The 27,920-nt window shown below is 41.9% G+C and overlaps 1 protein-coding gene across 1 annotated transcript in view; it reads right to left on the reverse strand.

Moving 5' to 3' along the window:
• LOC126204156 (uncharacterized) overlaps positions 1-27,920 on the reverse strand; it is a 1,030,415-nt gene that overhangs the window by 353,666 nt on the left and 648,829 nt on the right. Inside the window, exon 11 of the mRNA XM_049938564.1 lies at positions 23,838-23,988. Coding sequence (XP_049794521.1) covers positions 23,838-23,988 — 151 coding nt within the window. The remainder of the gene's footprint in view (positions 1-23,837; positions 23,989-27,920) is intronic.

The raw sequence follows: 27,920 nt of genomic DNA on the forward strand, positions 1-27,920 counted from the left end.
AGACGATTTGACTTACCTTCGCCCTTTCATTTTTTTCCCTTGATGGTAGCTTGTGCGGAACAATTGTAAATTGGGTTCACTCTAATTTTTCTGGCTTAATAATTATTTGTTTCACCATTACTACTCGAGTTCATTATTTCACAAGGACAACCATCCTGTCTCCATTTCATTTACTCGCTTATACTGTAACTTTTAAACGAGTTTCAGTGAAAAATGTAGAAGAGGCTAGCGGTGGATTTTTTGTAGATGGACGCCCGAAAACTGTCGGTGTTCTCTCGTTAAGTGCTTTACAACAGAAAGTGAAAACCAGTGAAAGGTATTTTATCTGGTCATTCTCTTGGTGTACGTATTATTTTTAGGATTACGTGGTTCTGATGAGTTACCGCCTTCGAATAATGACAGCGGCTAACCTTCTCACTGGCCCAATGATATACCAATAAAAAGAAGAGTTTTCTACGATGGACCATAATAACGTAATGTTTGAGTTCAAGTAAGACAAGTGTTAATGAGCTGCACTGCACGGTGGTATCTAAAGAGATTGTCCATCATCAATGCGGGTTGCCTTCATGTAGCGACTCTTATGAAAAATCAGATGTCACCCCACTGAGAAAGCCTCCCAGCGAGTTTCACATTGAGAGACAGTAGATAATGCCGCATTTCTTCTTAAATATTGGTCATTAACAATAATAGAAAAGGTTGTGCCCTTGATCCGTAGAAGGTAGGATGTGAAATATTAGAAATTTCTGCGGAGAGACGACAGACATTACGCGTAGGAGTCGAAGTGTTTGAGTAGTGTATTTACATTTTGCGGAGTGCAGTTGCAGCTGTAGCGGTTATAAAGCTAAGTACTGACAAAGTTATTTGTGCACTGTTGTACAGTTATTAAATGTAATAGTTTTCAGCCGTGTTTCGTGCTGTTTGTAGCGAAACAACGATTTAATAGACATAAGTTCGCTCGCTGTGTTTTTTAGTTTTTTCTGTGCTTTGAAATCGTCAGTAAATTTTGTGCTTTAGTTTTCAGCTGACGTTTCATATTGATTCTAGTGAAATATTTCAGTAAAATTTTCATTCAGTGTTTTAACTTCGTTTAGCGTTCCAATGGCCGCTTGAACTTTTTGTTTTAGTTACTAATTTTGTGAAGTATTTTTAGTATTAGTATTAGCTGTGATGTAGTATTACTAATACAGGTAGTTGCTTTCTTAGTAGACAGAAAACTTTGAGACCGCTTTGTTACTATAAATAGTTGTACTGCTGTAAGTGGACATAGGTAACGTAGACTTACAGTTTTTTTCAGTAGGCTAACTGTAAAATTTTACCATGAGTGAGAACTATGGGCTCTGTCGTAGGTTTGTCAGTAGTGGGTTACTGTGTGGGATTTTTTAAAAGTATTTTCCTTGGGGGGAATGCAATTGGGAAGCTAGTGGGCATTCTAGCGAGATCCTCTCCTGTTGTTGTTGTTGTTGTGGTCTTCAGTCCTGAGACTGGTTTGATGCAGCTCTCCATGCTACTCTATCCTGTGCAAGCTTCTTCATCTCCCAGTACCTACTGCAACCTACATCCTTCTGAATCTGCTTAGTGTATTGATCTCTTGGTCTCCCTCTACGATTTTTACCCTCCACGCTGCCCTCCAATGCTAAATTTGTGATCCCTTGATGCCTCAAAACATGTCCTACCAACCGATCCCTTCTTCTAGTCAAGTTGTGCCACAAACTTCTCTTCTCCCCAATCCTATTCAATACCTCCTCATTAGTTACGTGATCTACCCACCTTATCTTCAGCATTCTTCTGTAGCACCACATTTCGAAAGCTTCTATTCTCTTCCTGTCCAAACTGGTTATCGTCCATGTTTCACTTCCATACATGGCTACACTCCATACAAATACTTTCAGAAACGACTTCCTGACACTTAAATCTATACTCGATGTTAACAAATTTCTCTTCTTCAGAAACGATTTCCTTGCCATTGCCAGTCTACATTTTATATCCTCTCTACTTTGACCATCATCAGTTATTTTACTCCCCAAATAGCAAAACTCCTTTACTACTTTAAGTGTCTCATTTCCTAATCTAATCCCCTCAGCATCACCCGATTTAATTTGACTACATTCCATTATCCTCGTTTGGTTTTTGTTGATGTTCATCTTATATCCTCCTTTCAAGACACTGTCCATTCCGTTCAACTGCTCTTCCAAGTCCTTTGCTGTCTCTGACAGAATTACAATGTCATCGGCGAACCTCAAAGTTTTTACTTCTTCTCCATGAATTTTAATACCTACTCCGAATTTTTCTTTTGTTTCCTTTACTGCTTGCTCAATATACAGATTGAATAACATCGGGGAGAGGCTACAACCCTGTCTCACTCCTTTCCCAACCACTGCTTCCCTTTCATGCCCCTCGACTCTTATAACTGCCATCTGGTTTCTGTACAAATTGTAAATAGCCTTTCGCTCCCTGTATTTTACCCCTGCCACCTTCAGAATTTGAAAGAGAGTATTCCAGTTAACGTTGTCAAAAGCTTTCTCTAAGTCTACAAATGCTAGAAACGTAGGTTTGCGTTTTCTTAATCTTTCTTCTAAGATAAGTCGTACGGTTAGTATTGCCTCACGTGTTCCAACATTTCTACGGAATCCAAACTGATCTTCCCCGAGGTCCACTTCTACCAGTTTTTCCATTCGTCTGTAAAGAATTCGCGTTAGTATTTTGCAACTGTGACTTATTAAACTGATAGTTCGGTAATTTTCACATCTGTCAACACCTGCTTTCTTTGGTATTGGAATTATTATATTCTTCTTGAAGTCTGTGGGTATTTCGCCTGTCTCATACATCTTGCTCACCAGATGGTAGAGTTTTGTCATGACTGGCTCTCCCAAGGCCATCAGTAGTTCTAATGGAATGTTGTCTACTCCCGGGGCCTTGTTTCGACTCAGGTCTTTCAGTGCTCTGTCAAACTCTTCACGCAGTATCTTATCTCCTATTTCATCTTCATCTACATCCTCTTCCATTTCCATAATACTGTCCTCAAGTACATCGCCCTTGTATAAACCCTCTATATACTCCTTCCACCTTTCTGCCTTCCCTTCTTTGCTTAGAACAGGGTTGCCATCTGAGCTCTTGATATTCATACAAGTGGTTCTCTTCTCTCCAAAGGTCTCTTTAATTTTCCTGTAGGCAGTATCTATCTTACCCCTAGTGAGACAAGCCTCTACATCCTTACATTTGTCCTCTAGCCATCCCTGCTTAGCCATTTTGCACTTTCTGTCGATCTAATTTTTGAGACGTTTGTATTCCCTTTTGCCTGCATCATTTACTGCATTTTTATATTTTCTCCTTTCATCAATTAAATTCAATATTTCTTCTGTTACCCAAGGATTTCTATTAGCCCTCGTCTTTTTACCTACTTGATCCTCTGCTGCCTTCACTACTTCATCCCTCAGAGCTACCCATTCTTCTTCTACTGTATTTCTTTCCCCCATTCCTGTCAATTGTTCCCTTATGCTCTCCCTGAAACTCTCTACAACCTCTGGTTCTTTCAGTTTATCCAGGTCCCATCTCCTTAAATTCCCACCTTTTTGCAGTTTCTTCAGTTTCAATCTGCAGTTCATAACCAATAGATTGTGGTCAGAATGCACATCTGCCCCTGGAAATGTCTTACAATTTAAAACCTGGTTACTAAATCTCTGTCTTACCATTAAATAATCTATCTGATACCTATTAGTATCTCCAGGATTCTTCCAGGTATACAACCTTCTTTTATGATTCTTGAACCAAGTGTTAGCTATGATTAAGTTATGCTCTGTGCAAAATTCTACAAGGCGGCTTCCTCTTTCATTTCTTCCCCCCAATCCATATTCACCTACTATGTTTCCTTCTCTCCCTTTTCCTACAGACGAATTCCAGTCACCCATGACTATTAAATTTTCGTCTCCATTCACTACCTGAATAATTTCTTTTATCTCGTCATACATTTCATCAATTTCTTCATCATCTGCAGAGCTAGTTGGCATATAAACTTGTACTACTGTAGTAGGCATGGGCTTTGTGTCTATCTTGGCCACAATAATGCGTTCACTATGCTGTTTGTAGTAGCTAACCCCCACTCCTATTTTTTTATTCATTATTAAACCTACTCCTGCATTACCCCTATTTGATTTTGTATTTATAACCCTGTAATCACCTGACCAAAAGTCTTGTTCCTCCTGCCACCGAACTTCACTAATTCCCACTATATCTAACTTTAACCTATCCATTTCCCTTTTTAAATTTTCTAACCTACCTGCCCGATTAAGGGATCTGACATTCCACGCTCCGATCCGTAGAATGCCAGTTTTCTTTCTTCTGATAACGACGTCCTCTTGAGTAGTCCCCGCCCGGAGATCCGAATGGGGGACTATTTTACCTCCGGAATATTTTACCCAGGAGGACGCCATCATCATTTAATCATACAGTAAAGCTGCATGTCGTCGGGAAAAATTACGGCTGTAGTTTCCCCTTGCTTTCAGCCGTTCGCAGTACCAGCACAGCAAGGCCGATTTGGTTAATGTTACAATGCCAGATCAGTCAATCATCCAGACTGTTGGCCCTGCAACTACTGAAAAGGCTGCTGCCCCTCTTCAGGAACCACATCTTTGTCTGGCCTCTCAACAGATACCCCTCCGTTGTGGTTGCACCTACGGTACGGCCATCTGTATCGCTGAGGCACGCAAGCCTCCCCACCAACGGCAAGGTCCATGGTTCATGGGGGAAGATCCTCTCCTGGTAATGCAGAATATGTAGTAGAAATAAGTTGATATAGGAGCAGGAGGATACAATCTGTGCCCTTCAGGTGCAGTTACAACGCGCAAAAGGAGGAACTAGATAGGTTGAGGAGGGTGAAGGGTGGTGGGGAATGGGAACTGGCACTTTGCAAGAAGGGAGCTAGGAGGAGGAGGAGGAGGTACTGAGACAGTCATACAGGGTGTTTCAAAAATGACCGGTATATTTGAAACGGCAATAAAAACTAAACGAGCAGCGATAGAAATACACCGTTTTTTGCAATATGCTTGGGACAACAGTACATTTTCAGGCAGACAAACTTTCGAAATTACAGTAGTTACAATTGTCAACAACAGATGGCGCTGCGGTCTGGGAAACTCTATAGTACGATATTTTCCATATATCCACCATGCGTAGCAATAATATGGCGTAGTCTCTGAATGAAATTACCCGAAACCTTTGACAACGTGTCTGGCGGAATGGCTTTACATGCGGATGAGATGTACTGCTTCAGCTGTTCAATTGTTTCTGGATTCTGGCGGTACACCTGGTCTTTCAAGTGTCCCCACAGAAAGAAGTCACAGGGGTTCATGTCTGGCGAATAGGGAGGCCAATCCACGCCGCCTCCTGTATGTTTCGGATAGCCCAAAGCAATCACACGATCATCGAAATATTCATTCAGGAAATTAAAGACGTCGGCCGTGCGATGTGGCCGGGCACCATCTTGCATAAACCACGAGGTGTTCGCAGTGTCGTCTAAGGCAGTTTGTACCGCCACAAATTCACGAAGAATGTCCAGATAGCGTGATGCAGTAATCGTTTCGGATCTGAAAAATAGGCCAATGATTCCTTTGGAAGAAATGGCGGCCCAGACCAGTACTTTTTGAGGATGCAGGGACGATGGGACTGCAACATGGGGCTTGCTGCCCACATGCATATCGCCGTCATCAAACCTGTGCACTATATCGTTAGCGAATGTCTCTCGTGCAGCAATGGTAGCGGCGCTGAGGGGTTGCCGCGTTTGAATTTTGTATGGATAGAGGTGTAAACTCTGGCGCATGAGACGATACGTGGACGTTGGCGTCATTTGGACCGCAGCTGCAACACGGCGAACGGAAACCCGAGGCCGCTGTTGGATCACCTGCTGCACTAGCTGCGCGTTGCCCTCTGTGGTTGCCGTACGCGGTCGCCCTACCTTTCCAGCACGTTCATCCGTCACGGTCCCAGTCCGTTGAAATTTTTCAAACAGATCCTTTATTGTATCGCTTTTCGGACCTTTGGTTACATTAAACCTCCGCTGAAAACTTCGTCTTGTTGCAACAACACTGTGTTGTAGGCGGTGGAATTCCAACACCAGAAAAATCCTCTGTTCTAAGGAATAAACCATGTTGTCTACAGCACACTTGCACGTTGTGAACAGCACACGCTTACAGCAGAAAGACGACGTACAGAATGGCGCACCCACAGACTGCGTTGTCTTCTATATCTTTCACATCACTTGCAGCGCCATCTGTTGTTGAAAATTGTAACTACTGTAATTTCGAAAGTTTGTCCGCCTGAAAATGTACTGTTGTCCCAAGCATATTGCAACAAACGGTGTATTTCTATCGCTGCTCGTTTAGTTTTTATTGCCGTTTCAAATATACCGGTCATTTTTGAAACACCCTGTACCTTGCGTATATGCAATAGATTTGACCAACTGTCACAGTTGAGTGGAGAGGAGCCTCTCGTAGCTGTAGATTTAGGGAACATGCAGCAGTCCTCAGCAGTTAGGAGGCCTACGTCAGTTGCAAAGTCTAACAGGAAGAAGAAGGTTCTGCTGCTAGGTAGTTCGCACTGTAGAAGTGTGGGTCAGCAGTTGCAGGAAGTGTTGGGGAGTGAGTACCAGGTCACCAACAATATGAAGCCTAGTGCGGGGTTATCTCAGGTGACTTACAGCATAGGAGGATTATGTAGGAATTTTACAAAGGAGGATCAGGTAGTGATAGTGGGTGTAGCAGGGAACAGTCTTGATAGGGACGGGGAATATGATGTATGTGGTGACCTGGTAAAGATAGCTACTCAAACTGGTGGCACTAATGTGCATTTCGTGCAATTGTTTCAGCGTCATGATCGGCCTCATGTTAATGCGGCTGTTAGGTGCGTTAACTTAGGGCTGGGGAGAGTGCTGATGGCAGAGGGCATGGGTCACATTTTAGTGGCGCAAGCTGGGTCTACCAGTAGATCGGGTTCCACTACACATGACCTGCATCTCAATAGGTATGCAAGAGGAGCCTGGCAAAGCTTATAGGTGACAGTGTAAAACCAATTTTACACCTCATACCGGATTTTAGTACAAAAAAATTTCGCTCGTGGCTCCAGTATTACAATATGGGGTTCGCAGAACCATTCTATGATAACCGAGACTTTGTACAGCATATTCCTCCATGCTAGATCACTTTATAAACTACATTTTCGCCTCACACCGGGTTTTACGTGCCAATTTTAAGTGTATAAGTAGGATAACTCTGAAAATCTGTATTTAGGAATCGGATAAAGATATCAAGAAAATTTTTAACGATCTTCCAGACCGATATCGTACAGATATATCGTACATTACGGCCATTTCCTGCTGATAGCCGTCCTGGTATCCGGGATTTGGATTTGGTATCCAAAAACAGCGTTTTTGGGGCGTTTATCAATAACTAATAAAGATTTTTGAAAAATTAAAACATTTCGCTTGTAGATGAAAGCCTAGAGAATACAGCGTTAAAATTTGAGCAATCTGTTGCGGTTAGTTATTAAGATATCCGCCGCTGCCTGCGAAAAATTGGTGAAAAATGTTCTTTTCGTGTTTTCTCAGGAACAGCCCATGAATTAAATGGTGGTTCACAATCTGCTTAAAGTGCATCTATGACCACAAACTATACCGATTTGCTCCATTTGACTAAACTCGAGGAAGTGTATAATGTTCCAACTTTGACCCAATACTGTAGGATGGTTACAGTAAGATGATTCTTCTATTGCTTTTAAAAATGTTTCCAAATTCAAGGACTATCCAGAACAGCTGACTCTATCTTTCTATAACCAATGGAACTCGAGGAACAGATGCAAATCATTCTGTGCGATCTTTTGTATGGCTTATTGTCGTGCAACAAGCAGCCTCAAATATGTGCAGGATTTAGTTTTGCCACTTGATTAATTTTGTTAATGTTTGCTGTCCTAAAGATAGAAATAGCTTAACTTACTTGTCGCTAAACGAAACTGATATCGCTTTCTGTATGTTAATATTGATTTGATGGTCGCTGCCTCATTACTTGGTGAAAGGAAGGAAGGAATAAGAGCATTTTGACGTGCGTGGACCACAAGCTCAGTGGAGACGGAGAAAAGCAGCCTTGTGGAAGTGTTTCTAGTGGACACCACTTGGCTGACTTAGGTTTCTCTGGGGGAAGGGCGTCTGCCGTTTAAAGAGAAATCAGAACAACGTGTCGTTTTGAGATTAAGGGCAAGTTAAAAGCAGCCTGAAATGTTATGTGGTCCGATGAGGTTTCTTTCCCGCTACCTCTCAAGACCAAGATATGCGCTTTACCAGTAGAGAACCTCTTTGTCCTTTTGAGACACTAGATTAAAACATAGGATGAAAAATCAGTGGTCAGACAGGAAGTTGATCTCTCGACCTCGGTTTTCAAGCACGTAGTTTACCGCTTTTTCCATTTTTATCTTACTGGTGTTGCTTCGTCGCTACTGTACGCTCCTCTGATTGGAAAAATTTTTAACCTTTGCTACCAAAAATTGTGTACGTTTGTGGTTTATTTTTGTTTCATTAATAAGGAAATGGAAGTTCCTTCTGCCACAGAAAACGTCACTCATAAAAACTGTTTCCATTAATGTGTTAAGAAATTACAGATTGAGAAAAAGAAACTAAACATCTTTCATATTTTAAGAAATATAAAATTTTTGTGGTGATTTAAATTTTAAAATTGGTCCTTTTAAAAGAATGTTATGTTTCCCTATAACGAAGCTTATTGGCTGCTGAATTTAGTATTCTTCTAAGGTGTCTTATTCTGCTGGGGGGCTTTATACTTCTTCTTCACGTAACATTGAAACCTTTTGTATAAAACTACTCTCTTCTAAAAGTTGAAGTTGCTTTCTTTTATCAACAAAAAATTGAAGGAAAAGGACCATGAATTCTTGTATCTCTTTGGTACAACACAGAAGTACAAGCCTACGTTTCTTCCTTAGAAACATACCTTCGAATGCATTTAAAATTTCCTTCAAGCGATTGGATTAATAATTATATTTGGTGAAATCTTAAATATCTTTCTTTCCAGTTGTCCTCAGTTGTTGCTCATTGTAAAAATGAGCATGATATGTAGTTTTTGATCCATATAAGATTATCGTATTGCGTTATAAGGTACTACCTATAAGAAGGGTAACACTACCAGTTCTAGATGACCTTGACCTCGATTATCAGGTTACGATTCCAGTATCAGCTGAGGCAAACTTTCTTGCTATCTTCAAGGTCAGCCACCTCCTCTCCTCTTCTGCTTGAAGAACGTGGCTCTCGAAATGAGGTAAAATGTAAGTCCTGTCCAAAGATATTGCTGAGTGATTTTGTTACATGAGTAAATTTAGGTACAGTGTTGTGTTTGTGGTACCTTGTATTGGTTTGGTGGAGTCTCTTAATGACCTTCCAGTTCCGCTGCAAATTTGGATTGTCCACTGTGCTCCAAGCAGTGGTACAATCTGGTGCTTGATAAACTTAGGTCTTCTTTGCCTGTTACTAATTCCTGCATAAACATTAATAATTCTGTTTTTATTAATTGCACTGGCTATCCCCCTGCTTTTTGTTAACTTTTCAATGAGCTGGACGAGGTTGCCTTCTTTTTTGAGTGTTGCACTTCTCAATTCAGTTTCAATATACGAGTCTTTTACAGCATTATATCTGACTATTCACACCGGTTCGGTCAGCAACCCTTTGCAACAATATGATATCGATATCTGCTGCATACAATGGATGTTCAAGTCTGATTGACACAGGTCAGCGTCCTTCGATCGCGACTACTCCGATCTGTAACTGTTGAAAAAAACTCCTCGCTTTGTTTCGTTAGTTTCAGATATCATCTCCCTTTAACTGATATCCGCGTATCGATGGAGGAGCACGCCGAAATGGATAAGCGGCCCTCGCTTATAATTGAAGCAATGGTGTTCGAAAAATGTCCGTCTTCTTTACTGCTACACACAGTGACTACACCACTCGGTACCGCAACAACTCCATTCATCTGAAACAATAAACCAAATATCCTTCGCGTGTTGCGACGGGCTTATAAGCTTACGTGAAACTTGATATCAGTAGTGTTTTGCCCGATTTGAAAATGAATGTTCAAACGTAGATAATATGATATCTCGAATTATAAGTTCCACCATTCAAGCCGATGTCACATTATAATCATGCAAGGATGTTGAACTGTGAAGTATTAAAGCGTCGTTAATGCGTCGCTACGGTGCTAATTCAACATCCCCTACGTCGTAAATCCAGAGATAATGTATTCTCTAAATAACGTACAGAAAGCGTCGTAATACAATGTTCAATTACTGTTCCCTGTTAACAATGACACTCAATCACCTTTAGCTTCGGCCTTCTATCAAGAAAATAATTATTCACAGCTACACAATAAAGTTCAGTTAAATGATGTCCGACAACACGGCGTACCTGGGAATACTTCATGATTGCGTGTATATATTTCCTACTCAAGTCTATTTGTAGAGTTTATGTCGGCGTTTGGTACATTGCTGTGTCCTTCAATGTTCAAGACAATCACAGATCACGACGACTAAGTCCCAGAATTGATTAAATATCACACGAGTTATTTTTCCCTCGCGTATAGTATCTGTTCCGTTGTCTGGCTAAACGGTAAATGTTGTATCACCTTTTTTCAAAACTTTGACTAATACGTCAAGACGATACTTGAAAAAATTTAAAATTCCAGATCGGTCTGAAACAATCTAATATCGGTCAATAAGCGTGCTTCTATCGTGACATGAGAGCGAATTAACATCTCCACTGAAGTTTTTCATTGTAGTAGCAACGAAATTACAGCTCGATGCGGCTACAGCTCTTTTCTTGAATAAATGTTATCTCTGATCACTTTATCTCGTCTGCGTCTTAACCTTCGTAAAGCATATATTTTGAATTCTTTATTTAGAGTTTCATGCTTCGTATATTAAGTGATCATCTGATAGTCTTTCATTTGGTTCTTTCCGTGGAATAGATGTTATTGGTTCCCTAGTGTTTCTGTTGGTCGAACTTTCAACAGTGTTAATATTTTGTTGCCAGTAGCTACCGTCAAGGTCGGGACAACTACTTTTTTTTATCTTTTTTTGTCAAAAGGGATGTCATTAGAGGCTCTATATTTGGGGTGTTATAATACAGAAACTCTTGCAAAATGTTTAGCTTTAGTAGGTTCTGGGTATTGTTGACGTTAAGATGGTTCATGAAATACCTCATTAGTAATTTTTTCATGTTTTTCCTAATAATATTCATCATTTGAAAAACAATCTGGTGTTTCTCCTCTATTCTTTACCAAACCTAGCGGAATGTGGCCCTTTTCTTTGTGAACTTATGACGTCTCTGTTATGCAGTCTGATAGCTCCACCATATCTTTGACTGCCATAATACCATCCATGTCATTTATACAGTCTTTCGGTTGCATAGAGACTAGTGTGACGTTCAGTGTTTCATCGGAAGGATTTTTGCCCAGTTATTCACTCTTCCTTTTGAAAACCTTCCCTCGAGACTCCTAGTTAGAGGTAGCTTTGATGGTCAGGTTCATTTCGGTGTGCATGTGCTGTGAATCATGCTTCCGCAAGTCGCGATTTTTGAGAGACTTTGCATTTAGCTTACTACTAATTTACTTCGCTTTACGGGTCCTAGATGTGCAGCACCGATATGTTGTAGCCTCCGTTTCTTCTCCTTGTTGCTTAGTGAAGTGTGCCCTGCGTTGTTATTCCATAGTGTGCAGGATTTCCGTCACTTGTAGATGGTGTTACAGGCTTTGCACCATTTGTCAGTACTACTTCCGTTCTGGCTGTGGAGATCCCCTCAGTTTCATGAGGATATGATCGAATCACTTTTGTAGGGACGTTCGTTTCCCTTGTACTCGTGATATGAATGGCAACGTCATTTGGTGTGGTCCCCTGGTTCCAAATTCATTGTTTGTGTGCCCGACTGCAACAGATACGTACGACAAAGGCCGCCGCGGGAGGGGGGGGGGAGGGAGGAAGGCACAGGCTCACCAGGTGGTATTTGTGTCACACAACGCTGCATGCAGTGAACACGGACGTGGCCGGGAGAGCTACATGGCGGCGCACGCCCGTGGGCACGCTCGGAAATGACACTCCCGCAGCAATCGCGTTTGTTTACATAGCAGGGAGCGTGTGTTCTTCCAGAGATCTACCTCCATGTAATACCGGATATTTATGGATGCTAGAGCACTTATCAACAAAATTACTGATAACTTCTCCATATGGAAATACCATTAAATTAATTGGGTCGAAAGAAAGCTCAAAAATTCCAACTGTTCTTGTGCTAAGTCAAGCGTGAGCAACCTCCTCATCACAAACATTACCATCACAATATTTAAAATTTTATTTATGCATTCTTCCGTTACTTGTTGTAAGAACAATATCATATTTCAGGTTGAATAACAAGTTCACTGATTTTGTTGTGATGATTTTTGTTTTTGTTTTTAACTAGTTTCCGGCTTATTGAGCCATATTCAGGAAAAAGTTGACTGGCGTCCGAAAGGGACTAGTTGTTATGCAACCAAACATTATAACCAAAGATACAGGCCACTTGCACAGAATAATGCGCACCAATCTTGTTTTTTGTTGACATTATGCTTTACGCAATGGCTTATACTAAGCGCAATAAATAATAAAAGTACACATTATTACAGTATTACGTGGATATAATGCTGAAGTTTAGCGTTACGGCCATACTTCCCATTTCCGAAAGTGCAACTGCAACGTTAAAAAAACAATTTTGGTGCACAATATCATGTACATGTGGTTTGTATATTTCCTTATAATGTTTGGTTACCTAAGAGCTAGCGTCCCTAGCAGACGGCGGGAAGTTGTTTCCTGAAGATGGCCAAATAACCCAAAAACTAGTTAGAAACAAACAAAAAAACTTAGAACAAAACTAGCGGACTTGATTTTCAACCTTAAATATAGCACCGGCCCACCACATTTGAGACGACAAGAAGCAGCGGCCCGCGAATGGGAAAAGATTAGTAACGTAAAACTTTCCCAAAGGCTACGCGCTCAGTAAATACTGCTTAATCCTGCAAGCGTCTCAAATCAAGAAAACCATTCTGGACAGCTGGAGAACCCGAACCATTCAAGATTATAGATGTGTCGAAGGAGAAATGGGAAAACGACACCATCATACTTCACCGTGACCTCGAAGACCCTAAAGGCATAACAGGCTTCCAATTACCTACAAGAACCTGGTGTGTGCTCAACAGAATCCGATGTGGACATGGAAGAACTATGTCCTTCACGTACAAAGTGGGACTCTCAGACTCCCCGTTGCGAGACTGTGGAGCAGCAGAACAGACTGTCGAACACATTGCAGAGGAATGTTCCAATAGATGTTTTAGTGGAAGCTGGAACGACATAATCAACGCCTCGCCAACAGCACTGGATTGGGTATACTCTCTGGATATGTTTGTGATACAATTAGTGACTGTAACTCCTGTACATTCCTTTTGTTATGTATGAACATTTCTTTCGTATTGTGTAAATATCGCTCTAAACTGCATTTGTATTTCCATAAGATAAATAAATAATAATAAATAACCTTAAATATTTCATCTTTGTGATACCACCACAACATTTTATAATTATTGACACACGATTCTACACTTCTCAATTTCAGGTAATCAAAGTGATGTCACCACAGTGAAGTGGATGCCTGTGATGTCACGAGATTCATTTTTCACGACTTCGTCTATCCGTGATTGAACTCCGAACGAATTCGGCTTCACGAGGTTTTGATCGAAGATAAACATTTGAGTATCTTTAACATTAAGTTACATCTGCACTGCATTTCATATAATTGACTCGAAACGAAATGTGAAGTCCAGCTTAACGCCACAGAAGGGTACAGACATACCACAACACGTCAACATCCACGGCTGCGGTGCGCACCATAAGCCACCGATCCGCTCGCCACAGATGACTGTCCAAGCAGGCTACCATCTTCTTATTTACCTTAGGTGCTTGAGGAGAAGGGGGAGAAAAAGCAAATATCCAGATGACTCGGTGAGATTTAGCACTCTATTCCTTCGAAATGTGAGTCCAGTGCTTTAATCACAGTATCATCTCTCATCGATAAACCTGAACTGTATTCCATGCCTCAAAGACTAACTCGTTTCACAACACGATAGTAATGAGGTACCACTTGGCAATGGCTGATGGGCACTAGGATGAAAGATTTTTAGTGGAATTTGAACTACCTGTTGTAGCTGTCGGCCAGCAAAGGCTGTAAAACATTTTATTGCGTCGTAACACTCTGAGAATATAGCGCACTTTGATACTGAATTAAGACCCTGAGACAGGGCAAATACTGCGTTAGAGAATCCGTTTTTAATGGAGAATACAAGATGCTCTGATTTGGTGTATCTGCTGTCCTGCGATATCTTTCCCTGCCGTTCTGCGATATCTTTCCCACTTGAACTAATGGATTCTCTGAAAATTCAATTCAACTTGTGTATCACGAACTAATGAAGAAACACGTTAATAACTGTATCCAGACGATACTCTGGGAATTAGATTTGGAAGTGACAGACTACAACTAGTTCATGAAGTTCGCTTACAAGGCAGTAAAATAACTTATGACGGTCGAAGTAGTCAGGATGCGAAATGAAGGCGGGCAATATCAAGAAATGCATTTCTGAATTTCTTATCAAATGGTTCAAATGGCTCTGAGCACTATGCGACTCAACTTCTGAGGTCATCAGTCGCCTAGAACTTAGAACTAATTAAACCTAACTAACATAAGGACATCACACACATCCATGCCCGAGGCAGGATTCGAACCTGCGACCGTAGCGGTCACGCGGTTCCAGACTGAAGCGCCTTTAACCGCACGGCCACACCGGCCGGCAATTTCTTATCATAAAAGTATATTTACGTGCTAGGAAACCTTTTCTGACTGCATTTGTCTTGAAGGTAGCCTTAAGGGGATACGGAATCGGATTTTGGGTTAAAAAATCGAATTTTTTTTTATTGGCGTATTATATTCTGCCATGTTTCCTCTTTAAAATGACGTATCATACATAGCTCTACTACAATTATAACTATTTTATTTTTATATATTTGTGAGATCGGGTATTGCGCTCTTCACAGTGGTATAATGTTCGCTACGTCAAATATCTGGGAGATGGTGACTCTAAAGCATTCAAAGAAGTTTTGGAAAGCAAACCATATGGGAACAGTGTAAATATAAGCAAACTTGAATGTATAGGACATGTGCAGAAGAGAATGGGTGCCAGGCTGAGAAGGTTAAAATCAGTTATGAAAGGGAAAAAACTAGATGATGGGAAAACCTTGGATGGCAGAGGAAGATTGACTGATTCCATAATAGACCACATTCAGAACTGCTATGGCCTTGCAATCAGGCAAAATACAGGCAATCTTGAAGAAATGAGGAGAGCTATATGGGCTTTATATTTCCACACCGCATCCACGGATGAGCATCCACAACATGGTTTGTGCCCCAAAGGTGAAAACAGCTGGTGTAAATACAATAGGGGACTAACAACAGGAGAGAAATACATTCACCACCACAGTCTACCATCAGCCATCATGGCAGAAATAAAGCCCATTTTCAGAGATCTGGCTGACAGAAGTCTTCTGATGAAATGTCTTCACGGAAAAACGCAGAACCCCAACGAGTGCTTGAATAGTGTGATATGGCATCGTCTCCCAAAAACAGTGTTTGTCGGAATTAATACACTACATTTTGGTGTGTATGATGCTGTGGCAACCTTCAATCTTGGAAATATAACTAAATGCCAGGTCCTTCAAAAGTTGGGTATGTGTGTCGGTTCCCGTACGGTACGTGCTATGTTCTTTTTAGATCAGCACAGACTAAGGCATGCTGATAATATAATCAAGACATTAGTGAAAAAAGCAAGACAGGTGCAGAGGGGTGCCAAAAGAAGACTTGAAGATGATTATGAAGACTGTGAAGGGGGTATTAGCTACGGATCAGGAATGTTTTAATCTTCTTTCTCCGTTTCCCGTAAGTTTACTTTTTACTTCATCTAGGAACATTATCTCAGGTACTGGTCAACCTAGAAGTCTGAAATTTTTATGACGTAGTGACATAGGTCCCTATTACATACTGAAACAACGATTTTTTAATTACTTGATTTACAAAAGACTTAGGGGTGATAGTCTAGTAAAAAGCGATGGAAAAAATTTACTTAAAAATAAATGTACAATATCTCTGTAAGAAAATACTTTGACAATAAACTGTTGTTTCAGTATTGTTGTAACATATGAATGCACATACAGTAAAATTTTTACCTCTCTGTCTCCAGTAGTTTGTGAGAAAATGTTCCCTATAGTAGGCATATATTAACATTGCGGGGATAGGTGATTCCGTATCCCCTTAACGGAAGTGATGCGCGGTCAATAAACACATCAGAGAGGAATAGAAACTTTTTAAATATTGTGCTACAGAAGCATGCTGAAAATTGGTCGGGTACGTCGAATGCCTAATCATGGGGTGCTGAATCGAATTTAGGTGAAAATAAATTTATGGCACCATCTTCTTGGATGGATCAGTTATTAGTTGATGACACCCATTTTGTGACGCCGAGGATTCATCAGTTTGGAAATGGAGGTAAATGTGTACGTCGGGGGGGGGGGAGGGGGGGTTAGTTGTAGAGGGAGAAAACCTTGAATACAGTAAGCTGGTTGAAATGGATGTAGCTTGCAGTAGTTATAAAACCGTAAAACCGGTCTTTCGAATGAAGACCACAACTACAAATTATATTAAATGGGGTCAAAGTCATTCAGAATCTAGAAAACAAAACACGACACATGAAATCGTTATTCGCAGCACAGGCTGCATGTAGCCCCAGTATTCAGGCGACATATACGGCACGTCTCAAACTGGGACAACCCTTCCTATGACCTCCGGGTCCTCCTACATGTGGTACCCCTACAGCTGTCTCCGCATCTCTCATGTTTTAGTGCCGTGCTTCCGAGTCTCCTTTTATTTCTCTTTTTTCCTGGCCTTCTTCACGCCATCTAAACCTTCGGTTTTCGCTTTTTCTCTCTGAGGATGTCAAATCAAGATCTTCTTTGACCATCTGTCATCTGTCATTCGCATTAGCTGTCCGTATCAGGCCAGCTGCCATTCTTGTATACTATCTGCGATATTTTCTTGATTCTGGATCACTTCTTTACTAGAGGTATATCTTACGCGGTCTTGTCGAGATATTCTACATCTGAGACAGCCCATTTCTACAGCTCTCAATTTGTGTTTATTTTTTTCCAGTAAGTTCCCAGCACTCGAATCTGTACATTGTTATTGACTCTAAAACACCTCTACAAATGGTCTTCTCTACTTTATAACTTATCTTAGAAGGCAACAACAGAAGATTTAGTTTCTGTATTCCTGTTTTTCCATGGGCTACTAGTTGCTGTATTTCCCAATGATGCTTTTCATTTTCCGGTAGGATGCTTTGTTGACCAAAGATTTACTTTGTGACTGTTATCTGTCTTTGGTGAAGGACCACAAAGAACGAAGTTTTAATATTTTGAATGTTTGAGGATTTATTGCTCTTACTATCGTTGGTAGTGATGGACTTGGGGCGGTATGACTGGTTTGATGTAGCTCTCGATGCTAGTCTATCCTTCTCAAGCTTCTTCGTCTCCGCATAACTATCACAGTATACATCTACTTCAACTTGTGTACTGTATTCAGGCCTTGGTGTCTTTCTGAACTCTTTAGCCTCATAACCTCACACACCCTCCGTTCACCGAAGTGAAGTATCTGTGATGAATCAGCATTTTTTCTATAAAACTATCCCTTCTTTCAGCCAACTCCTAGCATAAATTTATTTTCTCCCCATTTAGATGTAGCACCTCTTCATACGTTATTCTATCTACTCATCTAATTTGCGTCATCCTTCCGTAGCAGCATACTTAAAAAGCTTCTATTCTCTTCTTGTGTGATGTCCTTAGGTTAGTTAGGTTTAAGTAGTTCTAAGTTCTAGGGGACTGATGACCACAAATGTTAAGTCCCATAGTGCTCAGAGCCATTTGAACCATTTCTTCTTGTGTTCCTTGCTTTTCGTTGACGTTTTACTTCCGTAAAAAGCTACATGCCAAGCAAATAACCTCGGCAACTAACACACAACAAATTTATATATGTTAAAGAGGTTCTCTCTTTAAGGATCATTTCTCTTGCTTTTGCTGATCTTTGGCCATTCTACCTTATTTTCCTGCATAAACTCATTTGCTACTTTTAGTACCTCATTCTCTAATAAACTTCCCCAAGCATCGCCTGATTTAATTTGGTTACTGTTGCTCACTTGCTTTGTTATTCATCTTATACTCTTTTCAAGATAGTAACCATTCCGTTCATCTGTCATTCCACGCCTTTTGTCGTCTCTAAATGTTACAAAGTGATTGCCAGCCTGAAATTATTTCTTTATTCACGTGGAACTGTAATTTTCATTTCAAATATCTTGCTCATTATTTTTATGTCTTGTTCATTGTATAGAATGAATAGCAACGAGAACAGGCTACATTCCTGTCTCACTCCGTTCTCAACCACTGCTTCCCTCTCACGTCCTTCGACCCTTGTAACTGCAGTCTGGATTCTGTACAAGTTGTATTTTACCCCTAATACCACCACAAACTGAAAAAGGGAATATGATGGAAGAATTATAGAGAGAATGAACACAGATAATGAGGCGATATTACTATTCGGTATGGACACTCATTTCGTTTAAGCAAATTTTAAATATCGATCAGATTGCTCAAAGGCACACTAATACGAATATAAAGCAATACTGCCAAATATTAATTACGTATTCGCTTGGAGGTCTCGACGAATGCGAAGCGAACCAATTAACAGCAATATTTATGCAGATATAAGTTCGCAGTTCCATGCCCGCCACTTTATCACCATTTTTTTTTCAATTGCTACGTGGGCCGTGCAGGAGACTGAATGTGTTTCGTAAATGTCTATCATTCCGTAAAATAATGAATTCCAGCTGTTAAATGTTTTGTTTGGAAAATTTTACAGTTTTGCAGATTTTTATGGGTCTCCTTACATTACAGTTCTAAAAACGCAGATTAAAAAAAAGCTTCATTGGTGACATCGACGCTGAAGAAGTAAATACTACGTGATAGAATCTTGATGTTCGGTATGCTGTGTTCATTAATTCAGAAAAACGTCTCACTGAATATGATTTATTTTTGCAAGTAGAATATCCGTCATGGTAATACGTAGTACAAAGATATAATAAAACTGCAACAGTTATAACGCGGTTTAATTAATGGAAGTCGAATCTGGCAATGAGACCGCTGTTTATAATGACGCACAGTTTGCAATTTCTTCAGGTTTTTTCTCCTTTACACTGCAGTGTTAATTGAAGGAAAATGTAGGAGCGCTATACAGAAAGTAGATAAAGTTTCCACCTGCAGTAGCAATGGTCGGCGCCAGTGTGGTTATGTCGTTGTCTGAGCTTTTGTTCTTTCATTCGGCATCCAGCCGCGCCTGCATGAGGTACGTGTCGTTCCCCGTTAATTCAGAAAGAAAATTTTAAATGTGTGCTGCCACTGAAAATTCCGCGAATTGTGAAATGCGTTTAGTGAAAAGGTTTTTGTTGATAAAAGTCGTAAACCGATTTAATTTATCCCCAAATGTGGGAAATGTATGGATGCAACTGAGAGTGGAGACCGCTAATGGTGTATTAAGTTTAAAAGTGGCCGAAGTAATGTTTACGACGAAGAGCGAAATGGACGATCAAACATTGTCATTGATGAACTCGTCGCAGAAGCCTACGTGAAGATCCAAGAAAATCACCGATTCACAATGATGTAGCTCTCCTTTACTTTTCCACTAATTTCACAAATTTTTTTGCATCAAATCGTTGCACAAAATCAGGCTACCACAAATTATGCAAGATGCCGACCAAAAATCTTATCAGAAGCCCACAAAACCCAGCTTACGCTTCTTGCGAAAAAGATGGTGACTCATTACTTGATCGAATCGTAACTGGAGACTTAGTTGGCTTAAACATGTAAACTGAGAGACAAAGTTGCGATCTATGGAGTGGGGACGCACGAGTTCCGCCGAAGGACAAAAAGAAATGCTTGTAACCGTTGTCTGCAAGAGAGATTATAGCGACTGTTATTTGGTACAAGAAAGAGCGTGCTTCTTGTCGATTTGTTTGAATGTGGCATTACAATAAACTCTGGGAGCTATAGTCAAACTTTGGAAATCTTAAGAATAGTAATTCAGAGAAGCGTAGAGGTCGGTTGAGCCCCAAAGTTTTTTTCATGCACGTCAACACTCGACCACACATGGGAAATTGCACTCGAGAAGTACTCGATGCTTTCAAGTGGGAGGCGTTTCCTCATCCGCCCTACAGGCCAGATTTTGCACCCAGTGCCTATCGATTGTTTCCAGCGATGAAAACCTGGCTCGCAACGCAGCTCTTTGACGCTGACTTAGAACTGTGGGAGGGTCCTATTTGTTAACAAACAATAGTTGGGACCATACGCATACGTAATCACTTTATTTGCTGCTTTTTGGACGGACATTTTACTTATCAAACATTGGTTGATTTGAGAATGGTCATAACCCAAAACCGGTCACCGACTAAATAAACATCCATTTTAATTGCAACTCTGGCTGTCTCTTTTTGCATCACTTCTTATATGTTTTGAATTTGCAACCTAAACTGCTGTCATAGCTCCAGTTACAGTTTGTATTCTTTAATCCTGCCTCAGCGAGCTGCATAAATAAGGATATTTTAGTGCTATAGTCTCCATGCAGTCCTTCTTCCATAGTGTTAGTCACATAGTTTTTGTTAATCTAAATCGAGATTGATTTGATTTTTCTTCACTGCTAACTTGATGTAAGACTAAAAGATATTCCACTGAAGGAAGATAACTTTTGATTAATTTCTGTCTGATTTAAAAGTAAGACTGAAGTTATGTTAAAGCCAGTATATGTTTGATGAAACTTTGCTTCATTTAAGAAAAATTAAATACTGTGAAAAGCGAATACCATTTTGTTCAACTTTGGAGTAAATAAAACATTTGTTTTAAAAAATAGCAGAATACAAAATCCTCAACATGCTCTATACTCTATAGCTTTCCTCATTAGCTCTCAGCTGAACAAGAGCATAGAGAGAGTGGAAGGCCGTTTGATTACGTGGTTTATTCTTAACATCTCTTATTTGAAATCAATAAAACGAAGAGTCATTCTGAGACGCAGTGCCTTACAATAGATACTTACCAGAAAAAATTACATATTGAATTTACTAAGAAAACAAGGGACTCTAAAACAGGAAGCAATTCGAATCAATGTTAGGCCCAAAGTCTACTTCATAAAAAAAAAAAAATGTTGTGGGACATCGTGAAATATTCTGGCTTCAGCCCCTGTAGTTCCATGAATTCCAATAGGTTGTAACCGAGGTGCGTTCCTAGCAGAGAGCTGTCACTGAGTTTTCTTTGACGGAAAACCACAGCATCTCAGATATTCATCGCAGCTTGCTGAATGCTACAGATACTTGGCAACGAACAGAAGCACGGTTAGTTCGTTGGGAGATGCGTCTGTCATGATCGCAACAAAGTCGCATAAACCTTTTCGATCTCCCGTGTGCCAGCCGACCGCACATATCTGTGAGTGCTGCAGTGTTGGAACGTGCGGACACTCTCCCTCGAGGTGACCGATGGATCAGACTCAACGACCCCACAGCTCGACTAGACGTCTCCGTTGGTAGATCTGACCCTCGTGCACCAGTTGGGGAACTCAAAGATGTATGCCTGCTGGGTTTCTCGCTACTTAACAGAAGGCCATAAAGAGCAACGAAGGACCATCTGTGCGGAATTACTTATGCGTTACGAGGCTGATAGTGACATGTTTTTTTCGAACAACGTCAGAGGAAACAAAATGACAATCTATGGAGTGACTCCATACCACCTCTCCTCCAAAAAAAGTATTCTGAAGGGGTTGTTTTGTACAACGACCAATTCTAAAGTTACTGTGCTAGCCTTAGGAAATTTGAAAAACGACTTCGGCGTGTTCGTTGACACAAAAATGTAAGCAAATTTCTCCTTCTCCGTGAGGACGCAAGGCCTCACTCAAATCTGTGTACCCGAGAGGAGCGCATTGAAATTCATTGTACTGTTTTTCAAAAATGGCTCTGAGCACTATGGGACTTACTTCTGACGTCATCAGTCCCTTAGAACTTAGAACTACTTAAACCTAACCAACCTAAGGACGTCACACACATCCATGCCCGAGGCAGGATTCGAACCTGCGACCGTAGCGGTCGTGCGGTTCCAGACTGTAGCGCCTAGAACTGCTCGGCCGCCCCGTCCGGCTATACTGTTGTCCTTCAACCACCCTACGGTCCGTATTTCGCACTTTCCTACTTACATCTGTTTCGGTAGATGAAGGATGGACTCCAAAGGATGCAGTACTTGGTTGATGAGGAGGTTATTAATGCAGCAAGATCTTGACTCCAACATCGACCAGTGGTGTTACGTTGCAGGCATAAAGGCCCCGGCGGTAAGGTGGCGTAAGGCCGTCGCACTGAACGGAGATTGTGTTGAAAAAAATAGGGTTTTGTAGCTAAAAGAATGGTGGATAATAAAAAACGTGTTGCGTCGCATATTGAAGAGTGTTTTCTTGAGCACCTGTTACAAAAATGTATATGTAGCCTTCGTCAAGTTCTTCTTGGGTGAATGACTGCTGCCTGAGCAGCCCTGTTGAGTGCTGCATAGAAAGACCCCGCCACACTCGATAAGAGTTCAAAGACTTCGAAAACTTCCCAGTGCCAGCAGCGATCACGGTCGGCCGCCTACGCAGTGTTCTTCACGTCAGCTCGGCGCCAGAAGTCATTCTGCCCGCGACTACCTCACTGCTTCGCATACCGCAGATCGCGCACCCTCTCACGTCGAGTCCACAGTCATCGTTACCGCCGCGAATTTCAAATTTGCATAACTAACAGCAGTGGAAAGATACCGTGTTCGTTACGGGACAGCATGTAATGACTAGTGAGCCGTGCGTGGCTCGTGTTCGTGCCATATCTCATCTGACATCCTGTTTTCACTGCACGACCACATCGTTATGTTAATTTCAATTACTGGTGTTACTGAGTTGCGACCTTGCCTGCCCGTGAGCGGCAGCAGCGGCGCTTATCGATATAAGCCCTGGCGTCTTATCTTTACAGAATGCTATTACTTCCCGGTTGTGGTGTGTTCGGGAAGTTCGTACCTGGCAGTGAGTTGGAACGCTCCAGCAAGTTAGTTCAGATGTGCCAGTGAGTTGGGAGGCGCTAGCAGTGCAGTTCGGATCTGGCAGTGTTTGACTTAGGACACATGGCTTAGCGACAGCCTGGGGTATGTTTCCAGAATGATATTTTCACTCTGCAGCGGAGTGTGAGCTGATATGAAACTTCTCTCCTCAGTATCCCTTCTTTCAGGAGTGCTAGTTCTGCAAGGTCTGCAGGAGAGCTTGTGTTAAGTTTGGAAGGTAGGAGACGAGGTACTGTCAGAAGTAAAGCTGTGAGGACGGGGCGTGAGTCGTGCTTGGGTAGCTCGGTTGGTAGAGCACTTGCCCACGAAAGGCAAAGGTTCCGAGTCCGAGTTTTGGTCCGGCACACAGTTTTAACTTGCCAGGAAGTATCATGTACCCTGTCAACCTGTGATGAGAATAGTCTACTCCTTGTAACAGATGCAGTTTTCACTATACGAATGCAACCCGCACAACGCACAGAGGGCTTGCAGGATAGTCTACATGTAGGCGCCGACTGCCAGCCGCGAGCCGCCGTAGTTACCTGGACCAGCTGTAGTCGTACCAGCGCAGCACCCGCCGCTTCATGCCGCCCGGCACCTTGTGGTGGCGCATGTACGTTTTGGCGCCGTCCAGAAGCCGCTCGAACTCCAACCGGTTAGCGTTCCGGTTGGTTATCACGTTGCCCACCTGGCCTGCAAACACCACACTCGTCACTGGCAGCATTGTGAAAGTTCACTTTAATACTCACCTTGTGGGCTCTGCATCTCATACGCGAAATAACTATCTTATATACAGGGTGGTCCATTGATCATGACCGGGCCAAATATCTCACGAAATACGCGTCAAACGAAAAAACTACAAAGAACTAAACTTGCCTAGCATAAAGCGGGAAATCAGATGGTGCTATGGTTGGCCCGCAGGATGGCGCTGCCATAGGTCAAACGGATATGAACTGCGTTTTTTTAAATAGGAACCCCCATTTTTATTACATATTCGTGTAGTACGTAAAGAAATACGAAAGTTTTAATTCGACCACTTTTCTTCGTTTACTGATAGATGGCGCTGTAATAGTCAGAAACATATGGCTCACAATTTTAGTCGAACAGTTGGTAACAGTTAGGTTTTTTAAATTAAAAACAAAAACTTAGGTACGTTTGAACATTTCATTTCGGTTGTTCCAGTGTGATACATGTACCTTTGGGAACTTATCATTTCTGAGAACGCATGCTGTTACCGCGTGATTACATGTAAATACCACATTAATGTAATAAATGCTCAAAATGATGCCGGTCATCCTCAATGCATTTGGCAATAGGTGTAACGGCATTCCTCTCAACAGCGAGTAGTTCGCCTTCTGTAATGTTCGCACATGCATTGACAATGCGCTGACGCATGTTGTCAGGCGTTGTCGGTGGATCGCGATAGCAAATATCCTTCAACTTTCCCCACAGGAAGAAATCCGGAGACGTCAGATGTGGTGAACGTGCGGGCCATAGTACGGTGCTTCGCCGACCAATCCACCTGGTATGAAATATGCTATTCAATACCTCTTCAACCAGACGAAGGCTATGTGCCGGACATCCATCATGTTGGAAGTACATCGCCATTCTGTCATGCTGTGAAACATCTTGTAGTAACTTCGGTAGAACATTACGTAGGAAATCAGCATACATTGCACCATTTAGATTGCCATCGATAAAATGGCGGCCAATTATACTTCCTCCCATAATGCCGCATCATACATTAACCCGTCAAGGTCGCTGATGTTCCACTTGTCGCGACCATCGTGGATTTCCACTGCCCAATAGTGCATATTATGGCGGTTTACGTTACCGCTGTTGGCGAATGACGCTTCATCGCTAAATAAAACGCGTGCAAAAAAGCTGTCATCGTCCCGTTATTTCTCTTGTGCCCAGTGGCAGAACTGCACACGACGTTCAAAGTCTTCGCCATGCAATTCCTGGTGCATAGAAATATGGTGCGGCTGCAATCGATGTTGATGTAGCATTCTCAACACGGACATTTTTGAGATTCCCGATTCTCGCGCAATTTGTCTGCTACTGATGTGCGGATTAGCCGCGACAGCAGCTAAGACACCTACATCTACATCTACATCTACATCCACCCAACGGTGTGTGGCGGAAGGCACTTTACGTGCCACTGTCATTACCTCCCTTTTCTGTTCCAGTCGCGTATGGTTCGCGGGAAACACGACTGTCGGAAAGCCTCCGTGCGCGCTCGAACCTCTCTAATTTTAAATTCGTGACCTCCTCGGGAGGTATAAGTAGGGGGAAGCAATATATTCGATACCTCATCCAGAAACACACCCTCTCGAAACCTGGACAGCAAGCTACACCGCGATGCAGAGCGCCTCTCTTGCAGAGTCTGCCACTTGAGTTTTCTAAACATCTCCGTAACGCTATCACGGTTACCAAATAACCCTGTGACGAAACGCGCCGCTCTTCTTCGGATCTTCTCTATCTCCTCCGTCAACTCGATCTGGTACGGATCCCACACTGATGAGCAATACTCAAGTATAGGTCGAACGAGTGTTTTGTAAGCCACCTCCTTTGTTGATGGACTACATTTTCTAAGGTTCAAAATGGTTCAAATGGTTCTGAGCACTATGGGACTCAACTGCTGAGGTCATAAGTCCCCTAGAACTTAGAACTACTTAAACCTAACTAACCTAAGGACAACACACACATCCATGCCCGAGGCAGGATTCGAACCTGCGACCGTAGCGGTCGCGCAGTTCCAGACTGTAGCGCCAGAACCGCTCGGCCACCAGCGGGCTACATTTTCTAAGGACTCTCCCAATGAATCTCAACCTGGTACTCGCCTTACCAACAATTAATTTTATATGATGATTCCAATTCAAATCGTTCCGTACGCATACTCCCAGATATTTTACAGAAGTAACTGCTACCATTGTTTGTTCCGCTATCATATAATCATGCGATATTGGATCCTTCTTTCTATGTATTCGCAATAGATTACATTTGTCTACGTTAAGGGTCAGTTGCACTGCCTGCACCAAGTGCCTATCTGCTGCAGATCTTCCTGCACTTCGCTACAATTTTCTAATGCTGCAACTTCTCTGTATACTACAGCTTCATCCGCGAAAAGCCGCATGGAACTTCCGACACTATCTACTAGGTCATTTATATATATATTGTGAAAAGCAATGGTCCCATAACAATTCCCTGTGGCACGCCAGAGGTTACTTTAACGTCTGTAGACGTCTCTCCATTGATAACAACATCCTGTGTTCTGTTTGCTAAAAACTCTTCAATCCAGCCACACAGCTGGTCTGATATTTTGTAGCCTCTTACTTAATCAGGCGACAGTGCGGAACTGTATCGAACGCCTTCCGGAAGCCAAGGAAAATAGCATCTACCTGGGAGCCTGTATCTAATATTTTCTGGGTCTCATGAGCAAATAAAGCGAGTTGGGTCTCACACGATCGCTGTTTCCGGAATCCATGTTGACTCCTACAGAGTAGATTCTGGGATTCCAAAACCGACATGATACGCGAGCAAAAAACATGTTCTAAAATTCTACAACAGATCGACGTCAGAGATATTGGTCTATACTTTTGCGCATCTGCTCGACGACCCTTCTTGAAGACTGGGACTACCTGTGCCCTTTTCCAATCATTTGGAACCTTCCGTTCCTCTAGAGACTTGCGGTACACGGCTGTTAGAAGGGGGGTGTGGTGTCGCCGCCAGACACCACACTTGTTAGGTGGTAGCCCTTAAATCGGCCACGGTCCGTTAGTATACGTCGGACCCGCGTGTCGCCACTGTCAGTGATTGCAGACAGAGCGCCGCCACACGGCAGGTCTAGAGAGACTTCCTAGCACTCGCCCCAGTTGTACAGCCACCTTTGCTAGCGATGGTTCACTGACAAATTACGCTCTCATTTGCCGAGACGATAGTTAGCATAGCCTTCAGCTACGTCAATTGCTACTACCTAGCAAGGCGCCATTATCATTTGCTATTTATCTTGTGATGCATGTACCATCAAGAGCGATGTTCACCAATTATGGATTAAAATTAAGTATTCCAGAAGCTACGTACTTTATTTGCTAGTATCCATTACTTGTCCTGTTCCAGACCTCACGCCAGCCTGCGTGAGCTTAACGCGTGCCTTTCGGCTTCCTCCAAACCCCGTGGATTGGCTCCTGCCAATCCACAACAGGGGGCACGTTCTTTCGCGTACTCTGTGTAGAATCGAATTGGTATCCCGTCAGGTCCAGTGGACTTTCCTCTGTTGAGTGATTCCAGTTGCTTTTCTATGGGTATGGATGGTTGACACTTGCCATAGTAAGAGGTGCTGGCGGAGTTCCAAGTGTACCTGGACTAGAAAGTTTTAATGATAGATATGTAATTACGTTTCGCACTGATCATATGTTTGAAATTGCCAATAAAGATTTTGGTAAATGTGCTTATGACTCTACGTCTCCACTTGTTTTATATACACGTAGTAAAAGAAAACTCAATCCTAATGAATCTGTATTTATTTGGATAAAGGGTAAAGGTGTATGTGAATATGTAAAATTTGTTGTTGATTGTACTGTATATTTCCATAAACAAAGATCTGTAGCGTCAGCCACTAACCG

The sequence above is a fragment of the Schistocerca nitens genome, chromosome 9 (assembly GCF_023898315.1).
Source record: "Schistocerca nitens isolate TAMUIC-IGC-003100 chromosome 9, iqSchNite1.1, whole genome shotgun sequence".
In the NCBI taxonomy this organism is placed as follows: Eukaryota; Metazoa; Arthropoda; class Insecta; order Orthoptera; family Acrididae; genus Schistocerca; species Schistocerca nitens.